At 38.9% G+C, this 20,049-nt stretch overlaps 1 protein-coding gene across 1 annotated transcript in view; it reads left to right on the plus strand.

Annotated features, from left to right (window-relative positions):
• b4galt2 (UDP-Gal:betaGlcNAc beta 1,4- galactosyltransferase, polypeptide 2) overlaps window positions 1-20,049 on the plus strand; it is a 141,994-nt gene that overhangs the window by 93,862 nt on the left and 28,083 nt on the right. Inside the window, exon 4 of the mRNA XM_078263968.1 lies at window positions 15,681-15,868. Coding sequence (XP_078120094.1) covers window positions 15,681-15,868 — 188 coding nt within the window. The remainder of the gene's footprint in view (window positions 1-15,680; window positions 15,869-20,049) is intronic.

The following is a 20,049-nucleotide window of genomic DNA, read 5'->3' on the forward strand; positions in this document are numbered from 1 at the left end:
TCCATGCTTCTCTCCTTCCACAGCAACATACTAATTAATAAATCCTCCTTGGACAGCTATCGGCTGTGATTAGATCCTCCTTACAACTTCCTGATGGCAAGAACGGCCGACATAGGCTTAATTTAATTGTCTATGATTACTACAATTTGCACTAGCTTTAAGTGTGAAAAAACTGGATTGTTTTAGAAAGATGTCTTAGGTTGACTGTCAAACATTAGCTTTGGAGCAGCCAGTAACGGCAACAGTTTTACTCTTTTTAAGATTGAATGCAGAGAGATACAACAGCGTTAATGACTGTGTAGTAAAAAAAAAAATTTAAATGCAAATATGTGCTGTGTAACTAATGAAGCAGGGGACAAAATCTAATTGTCTGGTGAAGCATCCCCATCATTAAAGATTTTGTGGCGTGAAACATGTTAGCTCTTGACCCAGGACAACACTGTTAGCCCAAAATTAGGAACAGTAGACTTAAAAAAGAAGAAAGAAAGGAAGCGCAGAAGCGGAAGGAAGGAAAGAAAGAAAGAAAGAGAAAGAAGGAAGGATGGAAGGAAAAAAAGGAAAGAACGTTGGAAGCAGAGAAAGAAAGAAGGGAAGACAGACTGAAAGACAGGAAGCAAGGAAAGAAAAGGGCAATAAAGAAGGAATTAAGGGATAAAGGAAATATGGGAGGAAAAAAAGATAAACAGAAGTAAGTAGGAAGTGAAACAAGGAAAAAGAAAATCAAAGAAGGAAAGAAAGACACAAAGAAGCAAAGGAAAAGAAAGGACTGGAAAAAAAGATGAGGAGTAATATGGGTAATGCACATTGCCTTGAGGCAATATGATTTTCACCTACTGTCTCTCTGCCAGTAGATCATCTGTCTTTGTTGTTTATGTGACAGGGTTTCTTCACAGTAGTGATTCTCAATGGGATGTGTTATATCTCACTGTTGGATCACCCTCCTCTCTGACAACAGGAACAGTAAATTTTCATGGGACTGAATCCCAAAGGATGACGACCAAAGAGCTCCAAAGCTCAAGTCTCGGGGCGAGACTAAATTTCTAATGTCGGTTCCTCTGAACTCTGTGCTTCACAGGAGTTACTCTCACTGGATGGGTTTCCGTTATGTGACTTTGTAAAGATCATAACAGAAGTTTGAGATGCATGTGGGGAGAAGCCCCCAAGGTAAACATTTTGTCTGAAGTCAGATGAGAAACGTAGTCTTTCTTCAGAGGCTCGGGCTCAAGAAATGTGGCCTCCCTCTATGACTAGTTTAATCAATAAATAAAAAACATAATTACAAATGTCATGTTGGGATCCATTGAGATGCAGTCCACATGGCCCATTTTGGGTCCTCAACTTATCTTAGAGCAGTACTGTTAAATCATTTAGTTTATACAGTATCAACAATGAAATGATAATGAAAAATGTGAAGGTCGCTCGTAGTCACAAAGCCACAGAACCCAACTTTGCAGTTCCCATGAGTATTTTGCTTGTTGTTTTGATTTTATGGTCCACAACTTTACTGTTTTCGTCTCACTGATTTATCTACATGTCCAGCAGCAGGAAGTTTTTAGCAAAAAAAAATCCTAATAATGTTCATTCATGTGACTTTTCCAGCACCAAACTGCACAAATACAAAGTTAGCGTCGGGCAAAGTTAACCAAGTTAGCGAGTAGCGAGTGAAAGTAGTTGAGCACTTAGCAGCTAAAGAGTCAGATATTTCCCTCAGGAGTGGGTGAAGACCAAACCTGAGCCAAATGGAGAGTGAACATTGGACTTACATTCATCAGGTGGACAGAAACAGGACTCCAAATGGATGCTAATGTTACTCCATGTTTGCTGGATTTGTTAGGCAACTGTTTGCTAACATGTTTGCCATATCAAATTCATAAGGTGATACTATGTTAATGTTGTGTTTTCAGCCTTTTCTGCTGCCCCCACATGGAAAGAGAAAATAACTTAACAGCAAGCTAACAGACACACAACACTGACATGTTGTCACCTTGTAAAGTTGATATGGCAAGTATGTTAGCAAACAGTTGCTTATTTAACATCCAGCAGACACAGAGCAACATTAGCATCCATTTGGAGTTGTGTCTCTGAAGGGAAATTCTGTGATTTGGGATGCTCCTGGTTGCTGAAACAAACTCTGTGTGTCTTTTAACAAACAGTCTTTCCATGCTACATTCGCTTTCACTTTCAGAAAAAAAAAGTCAGGAAAAGAATCATGGTATTATTTTCAGCTTTTCTTATTTCTGTCTCTTAGTCCATACACTAACAGAGGAGTATTTCCGGATTCTACCAGCGAGATCGGAGAATAACTCAGTCTCCATTTGCTTGAGCTCAGACTCAAACACACTGACACCCACACATGCCGAGCAATATCTCAAAGTGATGGGGGAATTGGAGCAGGCTTTGTCATTTTTAGGGGAGAGGCAGATGGTGTCCCACATTGGTCCTGATGGGAAATGGAGAAGGGTGAGTCATCTGACGGTATCGAGCTGTAGGTTTGAGGGACATGCAGCGTGTAACTCAGCCTTTGTGTGTTTGTTCTTGTGTGTGTCTTACCTTGCATAACGAGGAGAAGGAAAATGAAGTCCTCAGCAGGATAGAAATGAGGCGTGAAGTCTTCGTGTTGCATGTTTTAGGTACATCATGGCATTTCATCGCTGTTTCCCCACCTATGGATATAATCATGAACATTCTGTATTAACCATGTACTCTTACACTTACCTAAACTTCAGATCTGATACTGTACATACATATGTATATGCAACCCACCTAGACTGATCCCTACCGTTAACCTGTATATATTTGTATGATCCATATTGTACACTGTTGGATTTGCATCTTATTGTATTTGTTATCTTGACTTTTATATTTGCACTTTTCCCACTTTCTATTGCAACTGCTGCATAGCAATTTCCTTCGGGAAAAATCGTATCTTACGGTAAGATGGCATTTGGTGTTTTTAAATAAATGAATTAGCCTCACACATGTACCCCATATCTTTATCAACCACTAAGGTGATATAGAGGCAGGTTGATGTACAACAAGGTGCCTGGTGCCAAGGTGCCTTGAAGCAGGTTACATAATCCCCTGATACCGCTGCTCATTTTATTCTCAATTGTTTGGGCTTTTTAGTGGAGTGTAAGCATGATACGTGAATGGCAGCATTATATAAATGTAGCGTAAACAAACACAAAGTTTGCCCCTTTTCCTTTTCTGAGGGACGGGAACAGATAACTTTGGAAACTAATGTGAAAGTTAGGTTACACAGGACTGACCAGTGACCCTGAAAAAGGGGTGAGTCGAACATTGAGTTGAACATTTTTAACTTTATGCAAATGTGGGTAAAAGTCACCTAGAGGCTGCACAGTAATATGTCGGAAAACTAAAACAAAAAAGTGATGCAGTGGGGGGGACAGGAAGTTAAGTCTTTACCTTCTCTGGATACATGTGTGAGGAGGAGAGGATATTGCCGTTTCTGGGATCCCTCTTATGTCCCTTCAGATTACAAATGCAAACAAAAACAAAGTGCTGCTTGACACAAAGTCACATAAACTGTTGAAGAACATCATAGGTTGCTTATTTGAGAGTGTAGAAACGCAGACAGCGAGAAGTAACGGAGGCTTTGTCGCATGATTTGTGTGACTGCAGTGGGTCTTCATCATTGGTTATTTGTTCAGGCGAACAATTTTGACAATCAATAGACCATTTGAGTCATTTGTTAAGCAAAAAGGCCAAACATTAGCTGCTTCCAGCTTCACAATGTTACGATTTGCTGCTTTTCTCTGTTTTATATTATTCTGTATTGAACATTTTTGGGTTTTGGATTATTGGTAAAAGAAAAACAATTTGTTGCTGTCACCTTGGGCTCTGGAAACTTGTAATTTTTTACTGTTTTCTGACATCTTAATGACTAAACCATTAATCAGACAAATGATCGACATAATAATCAATAAAGAAAATATTTTCAGCTCTACATGAATGCTTTGTCTACAGGGGAAGATGCTGGTACCGCAGCTTCAAAACAGCTTTCCGTCAGGCCACTTAAAAGTAGATTAAAGATTAAAAGTAGGCATAAAAACAGGTGGATAAAAACCTACTTGGGGAGGTGGGAGTTCAAATAGTAATAAAATGGAGTACTTGTGCAAAATACTCCAAAGATGCTGACTACTTTCAAAAACCTGTAAGGCTATTTCATTACATTGGCCCCAGTTTTGTTACTTTTCTAGGTTCTGCTATCTTTGCTTGTTACACACACACACAGGGATTTGCAGCAGCACACAAACATGCAAAAGATTCAAAATAAAAATATTCCAATGTGAAATAGTATTATGATATGATCTGCTCGCACGCTTTCACTTCATGCACAGGCAGATCAGTTTCTTCTGCTGAAAATCTTTCCTTCCTGCTTAGCAAATCCGCCATCATAATAGCAATGTGCCAAGGTACAAACGCGCCTGGCTTTTAAAGGGAATGGGAGATGACACTCTGATTGGTTTATTGCATGTTACACCCAAAACACACCTATGATTAATTAAGACACTAAGTACAACCCTTTTGAACCATGCGCCTGGCGCACAGACCCTTTTTTCCGCTTAGATCGTTAAAATAGGGCCCTTAATGTTAGAGAATAGTCTTTGCTGCTCAGAACCTGATGTCTAACACTGCAACAAAGGTGGTTTGCAGGAATATAGTTTCCAGCTGGGAGTGGTAGAGTTTGTGTGTATTTAGTGCCCTTAATGCTGAAGAGGTTAGATTAGGTGATGAGGCATGTTAAGAGAGAGAGAGAGAGAGAGAGAGAGCGAGAAAGAGAGACTCCTCTGCCTCTGGAGAGTGCCCCTCTTCTGGTTTTTACAACATCACAGTTGTTTTTGTCACAACCAGAGCCCCATATGTCTGTGAGAGCAGATCTGGCACAGCAGATCAACGCAACAAGCCACAGCAACCATCTGGCCCCATATTTGTCAAAATGTCAGGTGGGTTTGATTCTCTGCCCTTCACATTCCTGACGCTCTCTTTTGGCATGTTAGGTGGCAGCTCCTATGTACAAAGTGCGTGTGTGTGTGTGTACGGTGACCAGGAGAAAGTTAAGTGTGTGTGAGTCGGCTTTTTCTCTGAGTGACACATGCCGACCAACTCCTACAGGGCAGCTCTGACCTTTGCTGTCATTTCTCTTGGCAGCTACTCTGTCATTATCATCATCATCTTTTTCTTTCTCTCTCCGTCTCCCTTTATTTCTGTCCTTCAGTCTTTTCTGTCTGTCTGTCTCAGTTTCTGACCCACTTCCTCTGTGGCTTATGCTCATGTTGATATATCCGGTTCAATGGTAGTCACTTGTTTCTCTTTTCTCTCTCTTTCTGACTGATGTCCTCATGTCAGGGTGGTAGCTAACTGTACTCTGGTTTGTCACTCTGTGGTCTCGACACCACACTGTATTCTCTCTGTATCGTTTACTGCCTGTGTCTCTGCTGCATACTTTAGTTTTTTTATGGGCGCAGATCTACAGCGCAAAGGAATTTGCTACACAGACAATACTTCTTAGTAGGATCAATTTGTAAACAATAAGAGAAAAAATATAAAAGATCACCACTTACCTTTCAGTAAGAAATGGTGTTGAGTTGTTCACACCTTGCATTAATGGGACTTTTATAATTGGAATCAAATGCATTCAATATTTTCTCCTGGTTTGAGTAGTCAAACCAGGAGTCAATTATAATTATAATTAGTTATTTACAGTAAATCATATTGTATGCTGAGATTTTAAAGTGAACCTATCAAATCATTATACCCTTTAATTAGGAATAAAACCATTACATATGCTGTACTGTTCATATCGTATGGAGTATATGTAGAGGGCTTAATTATTGTGATTTGTCTCAACCCTTTGCACATAAAAAAGCAGTAGCCTACAATACAATATGTTCTTTTCCAAATTGTATTCAACAGCTCTGAACCCTCGACACCGTACTGCAGTTTCACTTTTTATTTCCATAAGGACATCTCGGCCCAGATCCCGGCAATAAAACAAAAGTTACCGTACAGTTATTGGGAGTGCTGTCCTGTACTTATTTACTCATAGGAAATGACTTGCTTTTTTGTTCTAGCTCAGCAGAGTAGCATATCATAACTGGCTGTTGTGTTGTTGCTGTTGCCCTGATCTGCGTCTATCGGGTAAACTGAGGCCGGAATAGTAATTGAATTGCCCGTCGTGGCCCGGCCTTCCGCTTTATTCGGGAGCTCCTCTGTGTCCAGACTGCCAGAAAGTCATTACAGCAAATTAGTTATTCTGGCCTCTTGCCAACTCTGTCACACTCTTGCCTCCTCACTCTTTGTGTTCTGTGCCAAGCTCTCATAAAGCAGGAAACATGCTGCTGCGAATATGATTGAAGACTGTAAGGTTATGAATTACATATACATAGCCTGGTGTGTGTTTGTGTGTGCACGGTTGACTGCAGTATCTAATCAAGCTTTGATGAGCCTCCTGTTTCCCAGGTGGTGGGGGAATGAAGGGATCATCACATTTATTAAGAACGCATGGTGAGTGCATTTAGTCACAAATGTTCATACAGGCTCTAATGAACACAATAGCTCTCTTTCGTCTTTTTTCTCTCATGTGTTTTTTATGACTGTTTGCTGTTGCCATTCTGTCAAGCTGTCCGTTTTTGCATGGCACATATGCAGTTTACAAGGAAAACGGTGGTAGATTTACCACTCAAAGTTCGTAGTCATTTTTTAAACGATGGGTCAGGCGCGAAGTAGACATTTGCAGCTCCTCATTTTTAACCAGCGAACGTCAATTTTGCCATCTGAAATGAAAACTGTTGCTAGCAGTTTGTATCAGCTACAGCTAGCTAGCTAATTAAGCTACTGCAGGGCTGCCAACTCTCACTTTTGCTCTCATGCTCTGGCACGCGCATAGCACACCAGCAGTACCTTTTATTTATTAATAATAAAATAAAGAGGCCATTGAGATGGAGACCATATCGGTCAGGATTTAATGGCAAATGTTTTGTGCTTTTCTACATTTAGGACACGTAAACTGTTACACACAGATTCCAAGTTCATAAGCTACGGTCAAATTAGAGCAGACAGAGCTGCTAACGTTAGCCTAAAATCTTAGCATCTAGGATCATCTTCCACACAGTGTTGAAATACTACACAGTAGGTGTTTGTCGTGAAGGGCTTTTGTTATGTAATCTGTAACCCCACAAACTGTTAACTACTATTGTTAATAATGTGCTCCTTGGCCTTGGAAGTGTTTTTGCTTTGTAAGAAAAAAGACACCACCCTCCACACACTTTAAACACAGAGTATCGCTTTTACTACAGCCTAATGCACTGCTTAAACATGGTTGACAGACTGCTGTGGCTAGCTACGATTGCTTAGCTATGTTTGGACAATTGCTGTTTGGTGGAGGTCAGCTTCTTTCCTCCCAACACATATGCTCATACGCACACAGAGGAAGCCACGCGCATACTCACATTCATTCAACTCAATCTCCATTAAGTGAGATAAGGTGAAATCTCTCTCTACCTCTCCTGTGGTCTTTCTTTCCCTGCACTGACTGACCAGGCCAAATGATAGGATGAGAGGCCCCACCTCCGTCTATCTGCAGGAGACTGATAAACCATGTTGCACACACACACACACACACACACACACACACACACAGACACTCAAAATGTGTCATACACACATTCCATTGAAATACACACACTGGCTCGCCGTCTGGTGACAATCATTCAGGCAGAGCAATGGCTGGGCCTTAATCCATCTCCATGGCAACAGCACAACAGTGTGTGTGTGTGTGTGTGTGTGTGTGTGTGTGTGTGTGTGTACGGTGACCAGGAGAAAGTTATATGTTCATCACACACACTCACAGAGGGAGCAGTGATGGATTTATCTGGTGATACTCAGATATGGCTGATAGGGCTAATTGGTTTCCAGAGGGCACGTAGAGAAAGAAGGAGACTGACACTGATTACTGAAGACACACCAGGGAAGCACTGCCAGAGACAGAAAGAGCAAGAAGCATGAGAGGAGAGAAAATAAAAGTAAGTGATGACATGAACAGGAAGTGTAGAGAGGTGGAAGATTTACCTTTTACTTTGGGAGTAGAGGAGAAGTCATGGATTGAATAGAAGAGGCAAGAATGAAAAATGTGATTGGATACAGCAAATGTTTTTTTTTTTATTTCTTTCTTTGTTTTTGTGTTGTTCAAGGCCTTTTAAGCTAATTGTCCCACCTCTTAAGTTGACATCATACTTTAACTCTGTATTGATTTGAGTTTGGATGCGAAGAGTTTGAATTAAAGCCAGTTTTAAAGTTAACAAAACAGTTTTACCTCAAAGTCCATTAAGTGGTTGTTCTGGACCTTTTTGATCATATCACATGATCCTTATCAGCACATGGAGTTTTCCCAGATATCTTGGCATTGTAAATATGACTAAATGCTCCAGAACAGCTACTGGATCTTGACGTGAGATTGTTTTGTCAACTGCTGGGTCCAATGCATTAAGAACGAGTAACGGCATTACATCGTTCGCCCCCCACTATATCCTTATCACATTATTTTTTTGTATCAGTATCAACTTCTGAAATCCAGCAATGGTCGCAATAACGGTTGTGGTATAACCATGTTTTACAAAGTAAAAAGCACCATGTCCCAGCAGTCATTTACGATCTCATTCTTCACTTTCTCTTGTTGTGTAATAATGTGTTACACTAAAACTAAAAAAAATGCCTCTGACCACTTGCAGAGCAGGTTACAGTCAGAGTGGGTTGCAAGGGATTTAAAATGTGGTACTGATACTTGAGAATAATGTAAATGAATTAAGTGGATCTAAGTGTATTGCTATCTCAACAAACATTGTTAGTAGGACAGACTGGCTCGTTCAGGACATTCTGTGCTTACTTATACATACAGTGTCACCATATTGCTGCACCATCTTGCTTTCACATTCTTATTCTCTTTACCAGAAAATTCATTTTCCAGCTAAGTTAGTTTATTAAATAAATATACATTCTCAGTGTTATTAGTTTACTTACAGGTATATGACTTATCATGCTCCAGAATGCAGATAAAAAAAAATATCAAAATTATGCACAAAGATGTGCCGCTTCAATCAATCATTCACTTATTGTTATTGATGAGACAAGGCTTTTTGTCTCCTGAAGAGTCGACTTTACAAACTTCACTTGAACTTTTAAATAAAATACCACTTAGGATGGCAGTGGGAAATCCCAGAGGGGCAGCAACTAGGAGAGGTCAACGAGGGCATGATAAATGACAATTTTAATGCTGAGTAAGAGTGGAAACAGCTCCAGTAGTGGCTCCTAAACAGCAAAGCTAAAGTGGTTTTAGTGTGGGTGAGTTTGAGAATCAATGAGTATGTTTACATGTACACCAATATTCAGAATTTGATACAGGTCATAGAAACAGCATATTCCAGTTGGATATTCGGAATAAGGCCTTTTTCCGAATATAGCATTTTCCGATTAAGATGTGGGATATTCCGGTATTATTCAGGTTTTAAAGGCATTCTGTGGACATGTATTCAGCACATTCAGTATACGCGTCTCAATCTGGGTTTTTACCGCAGTTTACGGCCTCTTGCCTGTTTACGGCTTATGGTCGGCACAAAAACAGTAACTAATGTTTAACTAATTAGTAACTACTGAGTCGTTACTAGTTTTGTGCCGCTCAGCAGCTGGTTCAGAGTTAATCAGTAACAACTTAAGAAAGTGGTCAGTGTGATCAATTCACGAACTGATCATAGCTTATTGATATAGGCTTTCCCAGACTGTTCTCTAGTAACTCATCCTTATCTATATAGTCCTCCATTAGGAATTATTAGGGAAGTTCTTATTAACGATTCATCAATTATCAAGTCGTTACTGACTCATTCCTTACTTGTTTCTCAGTTAACTAATCATTAGCTTCTGTATAAAATTTGATTAGGAGTTACTTATTCACTAATGGTTCACTAGCAGTTCTTCATTTGTTCCTCATTTCTTCTACTCTTCTTCCTCAACTACTCAAAATGTGGGGATCTTAAGTGTTACCAAGCTGTTCTCATGATTAGTTTCTTTAAAATATTACTCTTTTTGTAGTGAGTTTCATAGAAATGGCACATGGTATATCTAGCAAGTCCAGTTCTCCTTGACTTAGCTCTTTGCAAGAGTAGCTGTCAGTTTTTCGAAATTCTAATTTCATAATAACTTTCTATTGAGATCCCCTGCTTCGTTTAAAAAGCTGTGACATGTGAGGTGATGTTTCAGATGTTTGCCTCTATTTCTCTGAGTCAGCAACAGCTTTTCAAGAAACTATAACCAGAATTTACAAGCCTTTGCTTTGAAATTTCTGTAAAGCACACGTGACTAACACTTTCCATCACATTTGATAGGAATGTGTGCAGGGCGATTTCTAACACTTTTGAACAAAAGTTTCAATTGCACATTGAGCCTTCAAGAGAGCTGAGATATCTGTGTCGTGAATATTTTAGAAGAACTCTGAAAATATGATGGCAGTTGTTTTTTAAAGTCAGTTTTATCTTTGTGTTTGTTGAGATGGTTAATTGTCGATTTCGCTGAAGTTGATAACCAGCTGCAGATGGTCCAAACCTTATCACTGCAACTTTTGGAGGATTGTTGAAATCTTTCCCATCAGGATTGACTAAACACACATTTCTCTTAGCAGTGTCCTGCCTCACACACACACTGTTGAACACATTACAGGGAGCTGCCAACAACAACAACAACAACAACAACAGGGGAGCGTTACAGTCACAGTTTCCTGCTGTCAGTCACTGAGCGGCTGCGGTGGAGTAACTGGACACCTTGATGGCAGATGATGAGTGTTTTCCATTCAATTACCCGACCTACATTTTCCCAGGTAGCCAGTGATTCACCCCAGCAGCTTTCCAGTCAGAAGTCTGTTTTCCCAGCTGCTGCCTGCACTTAGTTGTCAGCTGAAAGGTGTCGCTAGGGCTGCGGTTTGTCTCAGTCCTACAGAATATTTTAGCATGTTTCATCTCATTATTTTAATATGGCAACAAACTGTTTTGTTTCATTCTCACAGCTCTAATCAGCATCATTTTCAACCGAAACCGGCAGCTAACCCTAACTCAGCGAAAAAGCTTGCATAATTCCACTGTACAGTTACTGTTAGCGACAAACTGGTGAACACAGTGGAGCATTTAGCAGCTAATTAGCCAGGTATATCCCTCAGGAGTCACGGTGGTATAGACCAAATCTGAGTTAAAAAGAACAGTGGATATTTGACTTTAAGTGACCTGAAGCACAACTCCAAATGGATGATAATGTTGTTATGCAACTGCTGAATGTGTAAATAGGTAACAGTTTGCTTGCACTTTTACAATATCAAAATAAGTATATATGTTGATAGTATGTCAGTGTACTTATTGCACTTCCCCCAAGTGGCCAAAACAAATAAATTACAGGTTTAAGGGTACAGGTGAGAAATTCAAGCTGAAACGTTAATGAAAAAAATGTGGTTGTGCCGTGGGCTGCTGTTATACTTCAACCCAATAAGATCACACTGGATATGAGATATCAATAGATAAATCAATGTCAAGCAACTGAACATGTTTTCAGAACCGCAGTTTTGTTTGCAGTTCACAGCAAACAAAAATGTAGAGCACAATTGAGACCACATGCTCACATGCAAATGCACACTGCATTATGGGTCCAGCATGATCAAAAACGAATGGAACAGAAATGTCCTTGAAAGTTAAAAGATGGCAGTGAAATTGCAAATATGCTAAATTGGAGTACCCTGTCAACATGTAATTTGTTGATTTGTCAAATTTCACACATGAACAGTTTTACTGTCCCCTGTGAGGCACTGTAGGCAAATTGTGCAGTTTTTGTCTAGTGCATTTTGGGTGAGAAAGAATGGACTGAAAACAACAGGCTAAAGAAACTGAAAAATGCAGACGGCAGCAGGGGAAAATGCAGAGTCCACAGAAAACACTGCGTCAACAAAATAATACAACCAATACTGAAAAAAAACCTCAACAATAGAGTAGTGGGAAATAAACTGGTTTGAACACAGAGGTAGGAGGGGCAATAAGAGCAACTACCAGAGGGGACTGTGTTGTACAATACAGACGTAGCAGGTTTGGGCAAACAGTCTTCTCAGTCAGAGCCACCCACTATACTGGAATAGTCTTCCTATTGAATTAAGAAAGCGCACTAACTACCTAACCTTTAAACATAAACTTAAGAGATAGCTTAAAGCATCCAAACATGCAATCATGAGTAATCATACTACCTCATCTCTGGTACTGCCTTTACATACATATCTGCTATTTTTGTAATGTATTTATGTATTTTATTGTATGGTATTGTGTTGTACTGTAGTGCCTGCTGAAGCCTTGTATTGATAACATTAGATCAAATTCATAATAACCTGCCCAGGACAAAATGAAAATAAAAAAAATTGTTTATTAGCTAACTGTGGCTCATTTACATTGAGGTGGAAATGTGCACTGCCCCTTGTAAATAAATAAATAAAAGACTGCACAATCCTCTTTCTACTGTACATGGCTTCTTGCCAGTGTATATTGGGAGATAACAAGTGTTGCATTTTGTATATTAAAATTTTAAATACAACTTTCAAATGTTTTATTTATCAATATTCAGTTCAAATAGTTAAATAAAATAAAACCGACAACTTAACAAAATGCAGCTAAAAATAAGTATACCCACCCACAGGCTTACAAGCCTGTAAACCACTGTATCCATCAATCCCATTGCCTCAGTTTACCTCACATCCTGCAAGTCATATGATATTGCTTATAAGGGAAGATTTAGAGCCATAAGACAAAGCCGTGACACTGGGAGGTTCAAACACTGACGTCTTATTAAAATAATATACAATGACCGCAATAATGCTTAATGAGGTTATAGTAGCACAAAAAGAAAGCTTGTTTTTTGTTCCTCTGCAGGGAGATATACAGTAGACAATCTAGTGAAAATGTTTTAAAACTTTTCACTTTTATATATAAAAACCATGGGCATCATAAAAACGTTGTTAAAACAAAATCATATAAAATCTGAAATATTTTAGATATAATTTAAAATAATATAGTGTAATATACTGATTAGGTTTATTTTTTGATTTTCACCAAACTCGCCTGTCTATTTGCGGGACATATTTTGTCCTAGATCCCAAGAACCACTGAAATGTTCTAAAATATATCAGCTGCTGATGTTGCTGCCCTTAGTTTCTGGTCAGACATTGGCCATATTTTGCTCTACTAACCACATATGATTTATATGATTTCTACCTACTGAACAGACTGTTGTCCAAAAACAGACAGAGGACCACATTAGCTGATATTATGGAGCCTCAGTGGATTTGTGACAATAGATCTTTTTTTGTTACCTGCACAGGGGATTATGCTCTCAAATCTCAGGTATTAGTGGGTTTACCAGGGGGATTACGCATTGTATTTTTTCACGATTCACGGTTGGTCCGAACAGATAATGCACCAGTGTGGAAACAAGTGTACCTCCCAATAAAAACTGTATCCTGAACAGAAGTAAAGACAGGCAGCACATGCATTAAACATCTCGGAAATTCTCTGTGCTGTTAAAAGTTGGTGGTTTTCCTTAATGGCCAAGGAATATGTGACTGCAGAAAATTAGTAACAGTTGTTCATTGTTCTGCTACATACTGAGACATTCATCAAACTGGGTCTTTTTTATGAGAAATGAAGCTTTGCACTGGGACCCAGTCACGTCTACATAAACATGTAATCTTGTCATGTGGGGCTCACGTCTTCAGGATTTTGCATAAGGACTTAACGGAACTACACGAGTCAGATTTGCATGAAAAGCTACATTTTTCAATGTAAATACAGCAGCTTTCTTTGTAGCTCACTATTGTTACTGTAAAAAAGCCACCAATTTCTTACAAGACACCATCAAATCATCAAATTCTTCAAACAGTACCACAAAATGTCCTAAAATAAAGAGCAATTTCACAAATGTTCACAATCAGATGTTCAGACCTTCATGTCTACACTTAACATTTTGTTTTTCTATTGCAAGTACTCATCAACTACTGGATCATAAATAGTTGACATGTTACTTTTGCTATTTACTCTTCTAATTTTAAACCCTGCTGGACATGATATTTACTTTAACTTTATCAACTAACCTGAAGTAACAGGATTAAGACATTGCACATTTTTATTGTGTTTTTGTTTCCTGTAAATGGAACAATCCTTAAATTTACATGTGATATAGGGTCCAACTAATGAATACTTCCATAGTTTAATATCCCGTTCAAAAAGAAGCAAATTCTCACTTTTTAACTTTTTACCCAGCACAAGGCCTCTGCAGAAAGAGATATAAAATAGATTGTACATTATTGAATTAATACCGGCTATATATATATATATATTAACCTTGACTATCTTACATAGCTGTGCTGCTTGGCAAGAATGCATTTATCTTAGCCAAAGTGTTGAACCTGGGCCATAATGCAGAGACTGAAAAACAGATGTGTTTCACTGCAGCAGCGCAAACCGTTCACAATACCTTTAGAGATAATACAGACTGGCACTGCAGACACTAAACACTAATGTTCAATGATGATCTGAAACTGAACTGACAACGTGTTTGGCTGAAAATTCTGGTATATTTCAACCTGGGTCCTTTAATAATTCTGGCCATTCTGACTACAGTTCATGCCAACTTTGCGATTTGTTATAGAAATTTGGGGAAACACACCTCCGGCAAAGTATTTTCAAATTAAATTCATATACATCATTTCAAATGCTTGTATCCGAGCCAAAACATGCGTAAACACACAATGAATTAGCTGTTTTTGCCAGTTGCGTGGGGATCTACTTACAGTGCAAACCAACTTACCAAGCTAGCTATCAAATTACCTGTTCGTCCCAGCAATACGCACACATTTATGATTTATTCTTTGATATATAGCATGAATCTACTTCAATAGAGGTAAACAGATATTACAAAAAAATATTGAAAAATACTGGAATTTGTCTGGAAAAGGTGTTAAGCCAGACAGACTGAGAGTCTCAGAAGAAGTGTTTCACTGTTTCAGGTAACAGATCTTTTATTGGGGTCATTTGACATTTGGCTTGGTCTGACCAGTGTTGGGTGAGTTACTTTTAAAAAGTAATTAGTTACAGTTACTAGTTACTGCTTCCAAAAAGTAACTAAATTAGTTACTCAGTTACAAATTATGAAAGTAACTAGTTACTTCAGAAAGTAACTATTGCGTTACTTTCAAGTAAATTTTTAAATTCGGTTGTTGTTTCCATACAGTATAATGAAAATGTTTTATATATATTGGCAGTATTAATTCTCTCTCTCTTTCAGGGTCCTTTCAATGTCATCTTTAACTCTTGTATTATTCTACATTTAACCTTGGCAGTGGCAGATTGAAGGCACATGTTGTTCGTTATAGAAAGAGAGTTACGGTATCCGTTCTCTAGTTCACTGAACATGTTACTGATGTCGCACATTCTGAATTTGTGATTTAGACGATAACACGTTCCAAGCTATTCAACTTTATTCACACAGAGCCTTTCAAGCAGATGACATGTGCTGATGAGGTACATTATCTGCCCTCCTCATCTATATAAAAACAATGAAATACTCATCCTTCTTGTTGTGTTTTCTTGCAGTTGGGTGAGGACACCTTCAATCGTGCCAAGTTGTTGAATGTTGGCTACACGGAGGCTTTGAAGGACGCAGAGTATGACTGCTTCATCTTTAGCGACGTGGACCTGATTCCAATGGACGACCGCAACCTCTACCACTGCTACGACCAGCCAAGGCACTTCGCCATCGCCATGGACAAGTTTGGCTTCAGGTGAGGGGATGGTTTTTAACTTGGCGTGTGATTTTAGCGCTGACAAGGGACCATGGTACCCAACTTCTTTGCACAGTCTTGATGCTTAGGAACACTTGACACTTGTTTTCAAATGCAGTATTGGTTTATAGCATATGCTAAAGTCTAATTGCTATTTTGTTTGAACTCATCTCAATACATTAGTGATCCCACGTAATGGTAGAATAAATGAAGTCACATATGCACACTTTGATAGCTTATACACACACACTACAGGTAATTGTACCTTGAAGGTGGTTTTTCCAGGTGGGTTCTGCAAACGACCTTTCCACTCAAGGTATTACTATATAATCACTTTATATTTTCAAAAAAAGTAGAATTTTAATATGCAATTGGCTGCCTAGCATGAACATAATTAGAGTTGGCCTACAGTCTGTTTTCTGATAGACAATAGACAGAGCAGTATTCAATTTGACTAAATCTAATCATACTTTAAATCCTTGTCTGAAGCCTAAATTAGCATGAAAATGCACCACAGTTCACAGCTGCCAATTTTAATTTGGTCATACTTCTGTAGTCCTAACAAGAGCACATGATACAAAGCTTAACTTACAAGTCTAGGCTACATTTTGAGCAAAGACCGTTATAAACTTTGTAGACTGTGTTCAGGTGCTAGACAAACCTGTTGCTGTTTTCTGCAGCTACTGTTTCTGTAGCATGAAGGAGAGCTCCACAGTTTACTGCATCCTTACTGCCAGCACTGAATAATAACGTCCTGTTTTAGTTGTGTCTTTTTGCATAATGACACTACACCTACCCTCAATTATCTAAAAGCACCAAAAACGTTTGATCAATGGCCTAAACATGGCCTGCAAATGTGACCCTTCCAATCGAAGAGCTGTCATTCCACAATAATTATCCTACTGAAAGCCCTCAGGAGCTGCAGCAGGTCCCTGATATAGTGCTCAATAAGCTAATGCTGTCTGGCAACAAATACAACACCAGGTGGTAAGTAGGGTTGTAGCTAACATTTCTTACTAGCAATGAATCAGTAAAGACTTGAAATGCTTTCTTTAGATTAAAAGTAAAGGCTGGTGTTTTGAGTGAGTGGAAGGTCACAGGATTGATTTCCGTTAATTGCTGATGTAGAAATCACATCATTGTAGAAAATTGGTTCCCAAGGTCAAAGTTGTCTGAGTCAGCCTAAAAACTTTTTTGTTTGGCAGTTTAAGCATTTAGGAAGCTTTCAAATTAAAGGGAAAAAGTCAGAAAGCAAGAAACGCACAAAGAACTAATGACATTTTTTTTATTTTAGCCTCATGTGGGGTGGGAGTAGCTCAGTCAATAGGGATTTGGGTTGGGAACTGGTAGCTGGAGAGGTGCCAGTTCACCTCTTTGGCGCTGCCAAGGTTTCCTTAAGCAATGCACCAAACCCCCAACTGCTCGGGCGCTCATCTCTGACATCTCTCCATTGCTGCATGTATAGGTCCTGAGCTTGTGTGTGTATTTCAGGCCTGTGTGTAAGAAAGAAAATAAATCTTCTTCTTATGAAGTCGACTTGGGGCAAAGAGTAAATTAGCGTATTTTGGAGTCATTTCAGGAAGACAACCTTAGTTCCTCTCAAATATAAAAGTCAGGTCGCATTAAGTTATTTTCCATTACCTTAGCACCTCACAACACCTGACAAGCTCTCTGTGCAGAAAGGGGTCACCTTAAAGTCCATTTCACAACATGGCCCAGCCCACTTCAAACCTCAAGGAAAAGCACAAAAAAACAAAAACAAAAATCTATTTGTCATGTGGAATAAACAAAACTGTTCCAACTTTGGCATCAAATGTTTGTGTTTGTTCAGGACCCCAGCCTTTATAGAAAGAAGCTGATTGAAGGTTAGTTGCAGATGGTTCAGATAGCTATTATTATTTTACAGAATAAAACAAGGACAATACGTTTTTTGTTGTTATTTTTCTCATACATTTTGACCTTAAAGCTTTAGTGCGTAACTTTTTGATATTAATGAACGTTCGTTACATTCAAGCCATTGCCAAATGAGTTGCTACAAAGCTAATTTAGACTATCAGCTCCACAAAACTCTCTGTAGTTGCAACTCATAATGCAGTTATGGCTATGTTCAGAAGATTGTGTCGTCCGGTGACTTTCCCTCGCAGAAACTCGAGTGAAGATAATTAATGAAGAGTCCATCATATTTTTTTAATCCCTGTGTCCTCTTTGATCTACTAGCAACTGCGTGGAGGAGGGGTGGGGGTTGTGCTCGATCCCGGAAGGCTGTATCATGTGGATGCGCAGACAGTGTTGTTGTCATTACTTAGAATTTCTCATGGGGGAGACTACATCATAAAAACGACACACTATAGCTTTAAATTTACATCATAAAATGATTGACATACCGTATGTCCATAATGCCTGTATCTCAGTAGTGTACAGTATGAGAGTTATTTGATGATGAATATCACACTTCTCTCAGGAAATAAACAGACAGATATGGAGTTTATGGAGTCAAAACTGCTAATCCTTTTTCTAGCGAGACTTTAAAAAAAAATCAAATCAGTCAATCAAGTTCTCAAGAAAAACATGCAGTTAATAAAATCTCCAGTTCTTCTCTCTCTCTATTTCTCTCTTATTCTTCTCCTCTAGATGTGTCATTTTTAAGCACAAGTACACATACTCTGTCTCTCTCACACACACACATTACCATATTGATGCTGAGACAATTTGTGCAGAAACATAAGGTCTCATTACCTTCTTTTTGTCATATTTCAACAGGGAGCTGTCATACTTTTGACAACACATACTGTCCAGAATATGCGCACATACACACGCACACACACACACGCATCAGCCTCTGGTTAGACTCCAGGAACCTGTCATGACACTCGCAGCTGACATCCGTCCCACTTCACTGGTCTCACGACTTTTGAGGAAAAAAAAATTACAACGCCCGTTTGCCTTCTTTTGTCCACTGTCTATATACACACACACACACACTTCAAGCTAACAAGGTAACTGGACTTAAAGCAGCCAATGTCTGTTTGGCTGATTTTAGCACCAGAGGCCTACTGTACAGTATACTGTGGCCCCTCTTTACACCCGGTCATTTCATGTGTCTTGAGTGGATTATATATGAATGTGGATTATCCATTTACTGTAGAAAGGCACCCGTAAGTTATCCATTTAAAAACGCATCCAAGACAAGACACTTTAGGAAAAGATCTGATTGCCTGAAACACTTCAAGTTGTTATTCAATTATGTAAATTCTGCTGTCTCTACATGTCACATATAGAAACATGTGATGATACTGATGATTCGTGTCAACAATTTCAGATTAGCAAGTACTGAGAACCTGTGCAGGGACAGAAGTTTGCATCTTCCACTAACTTTAAGAAAATAATTATTATTATGAACTATAATCTTAGTGGGTAGCCGTGTTAATTTCATGTCGTAAATTGGAGCTTTCGAAAATGGCTTATATATAATCACAGACTTAAGCCCTATTTGCATGGGACTAGTATTACCCGGGGACCTCTAGTAATTTGTAATAATTGCGTAGGTCACCTGTAATCTTAATCCATGCGAATCTGCAATGTCTGTAATTTGTCGAGTAAAGATTCCACCGCAAATTACCAAAAATATTTTGTCAAACACAGAGGTTGTGTGATAATAGTATGTCCCGTTTGAATCGGCATCTCTGTGATTTGGGGTCGTATTGGTTCCTTGGCAAATATAAATGAAAGTTTTGAAAGCAGCATATTCGGGGGACAATGTCAGTAAATTTAAGTAAAATACAGACATTGCTTATCCCATGCTAATGTGCTTTGGGGGGGGTGTAATTTCTAAATCACATGAGGTCCCCTGGTGATACCCATGCAAATAGGGCTCCTGACATGTTAAAAGCGATTTTGAAATAGTTTTTTTCCCTTTACGCGTTTGTTTGCACATAAAGGACAATGGACCCATGTTCTCTTCTTTTTTTCTTAAAAAAACAAACTAAGATCACTTTGTATCATAAAGAAATGCACCAAATTTTGTCTGGAATTCAATTATTTGACAAAGAAGCAACATGCAGCTGAGCAGAGAGTTGAAGCTGCCAATCTTCCTACTGCATGAAGGTTCTTGTTTGTTTAGGCAATTCTAATATATTATACGGTGCCTTGCAAAAGTATTCACCCCCCCTTGGCTTTTTACC

The sequence above is a fragment of the Sander vitreus genome, chromosome 12, assembly GCF_031162955.1.
Source record: "Sander vitreus isolate 19-12246 chromosome 12, sanVit1, whole genome shotgun sequence".
Taxonomy (NCBI): domain Eukaryota; kingdom Metazoa; phylum Chordata; class Actinopteri; order Perciformes; family Percidae; genus Sander; species Sander vitreus.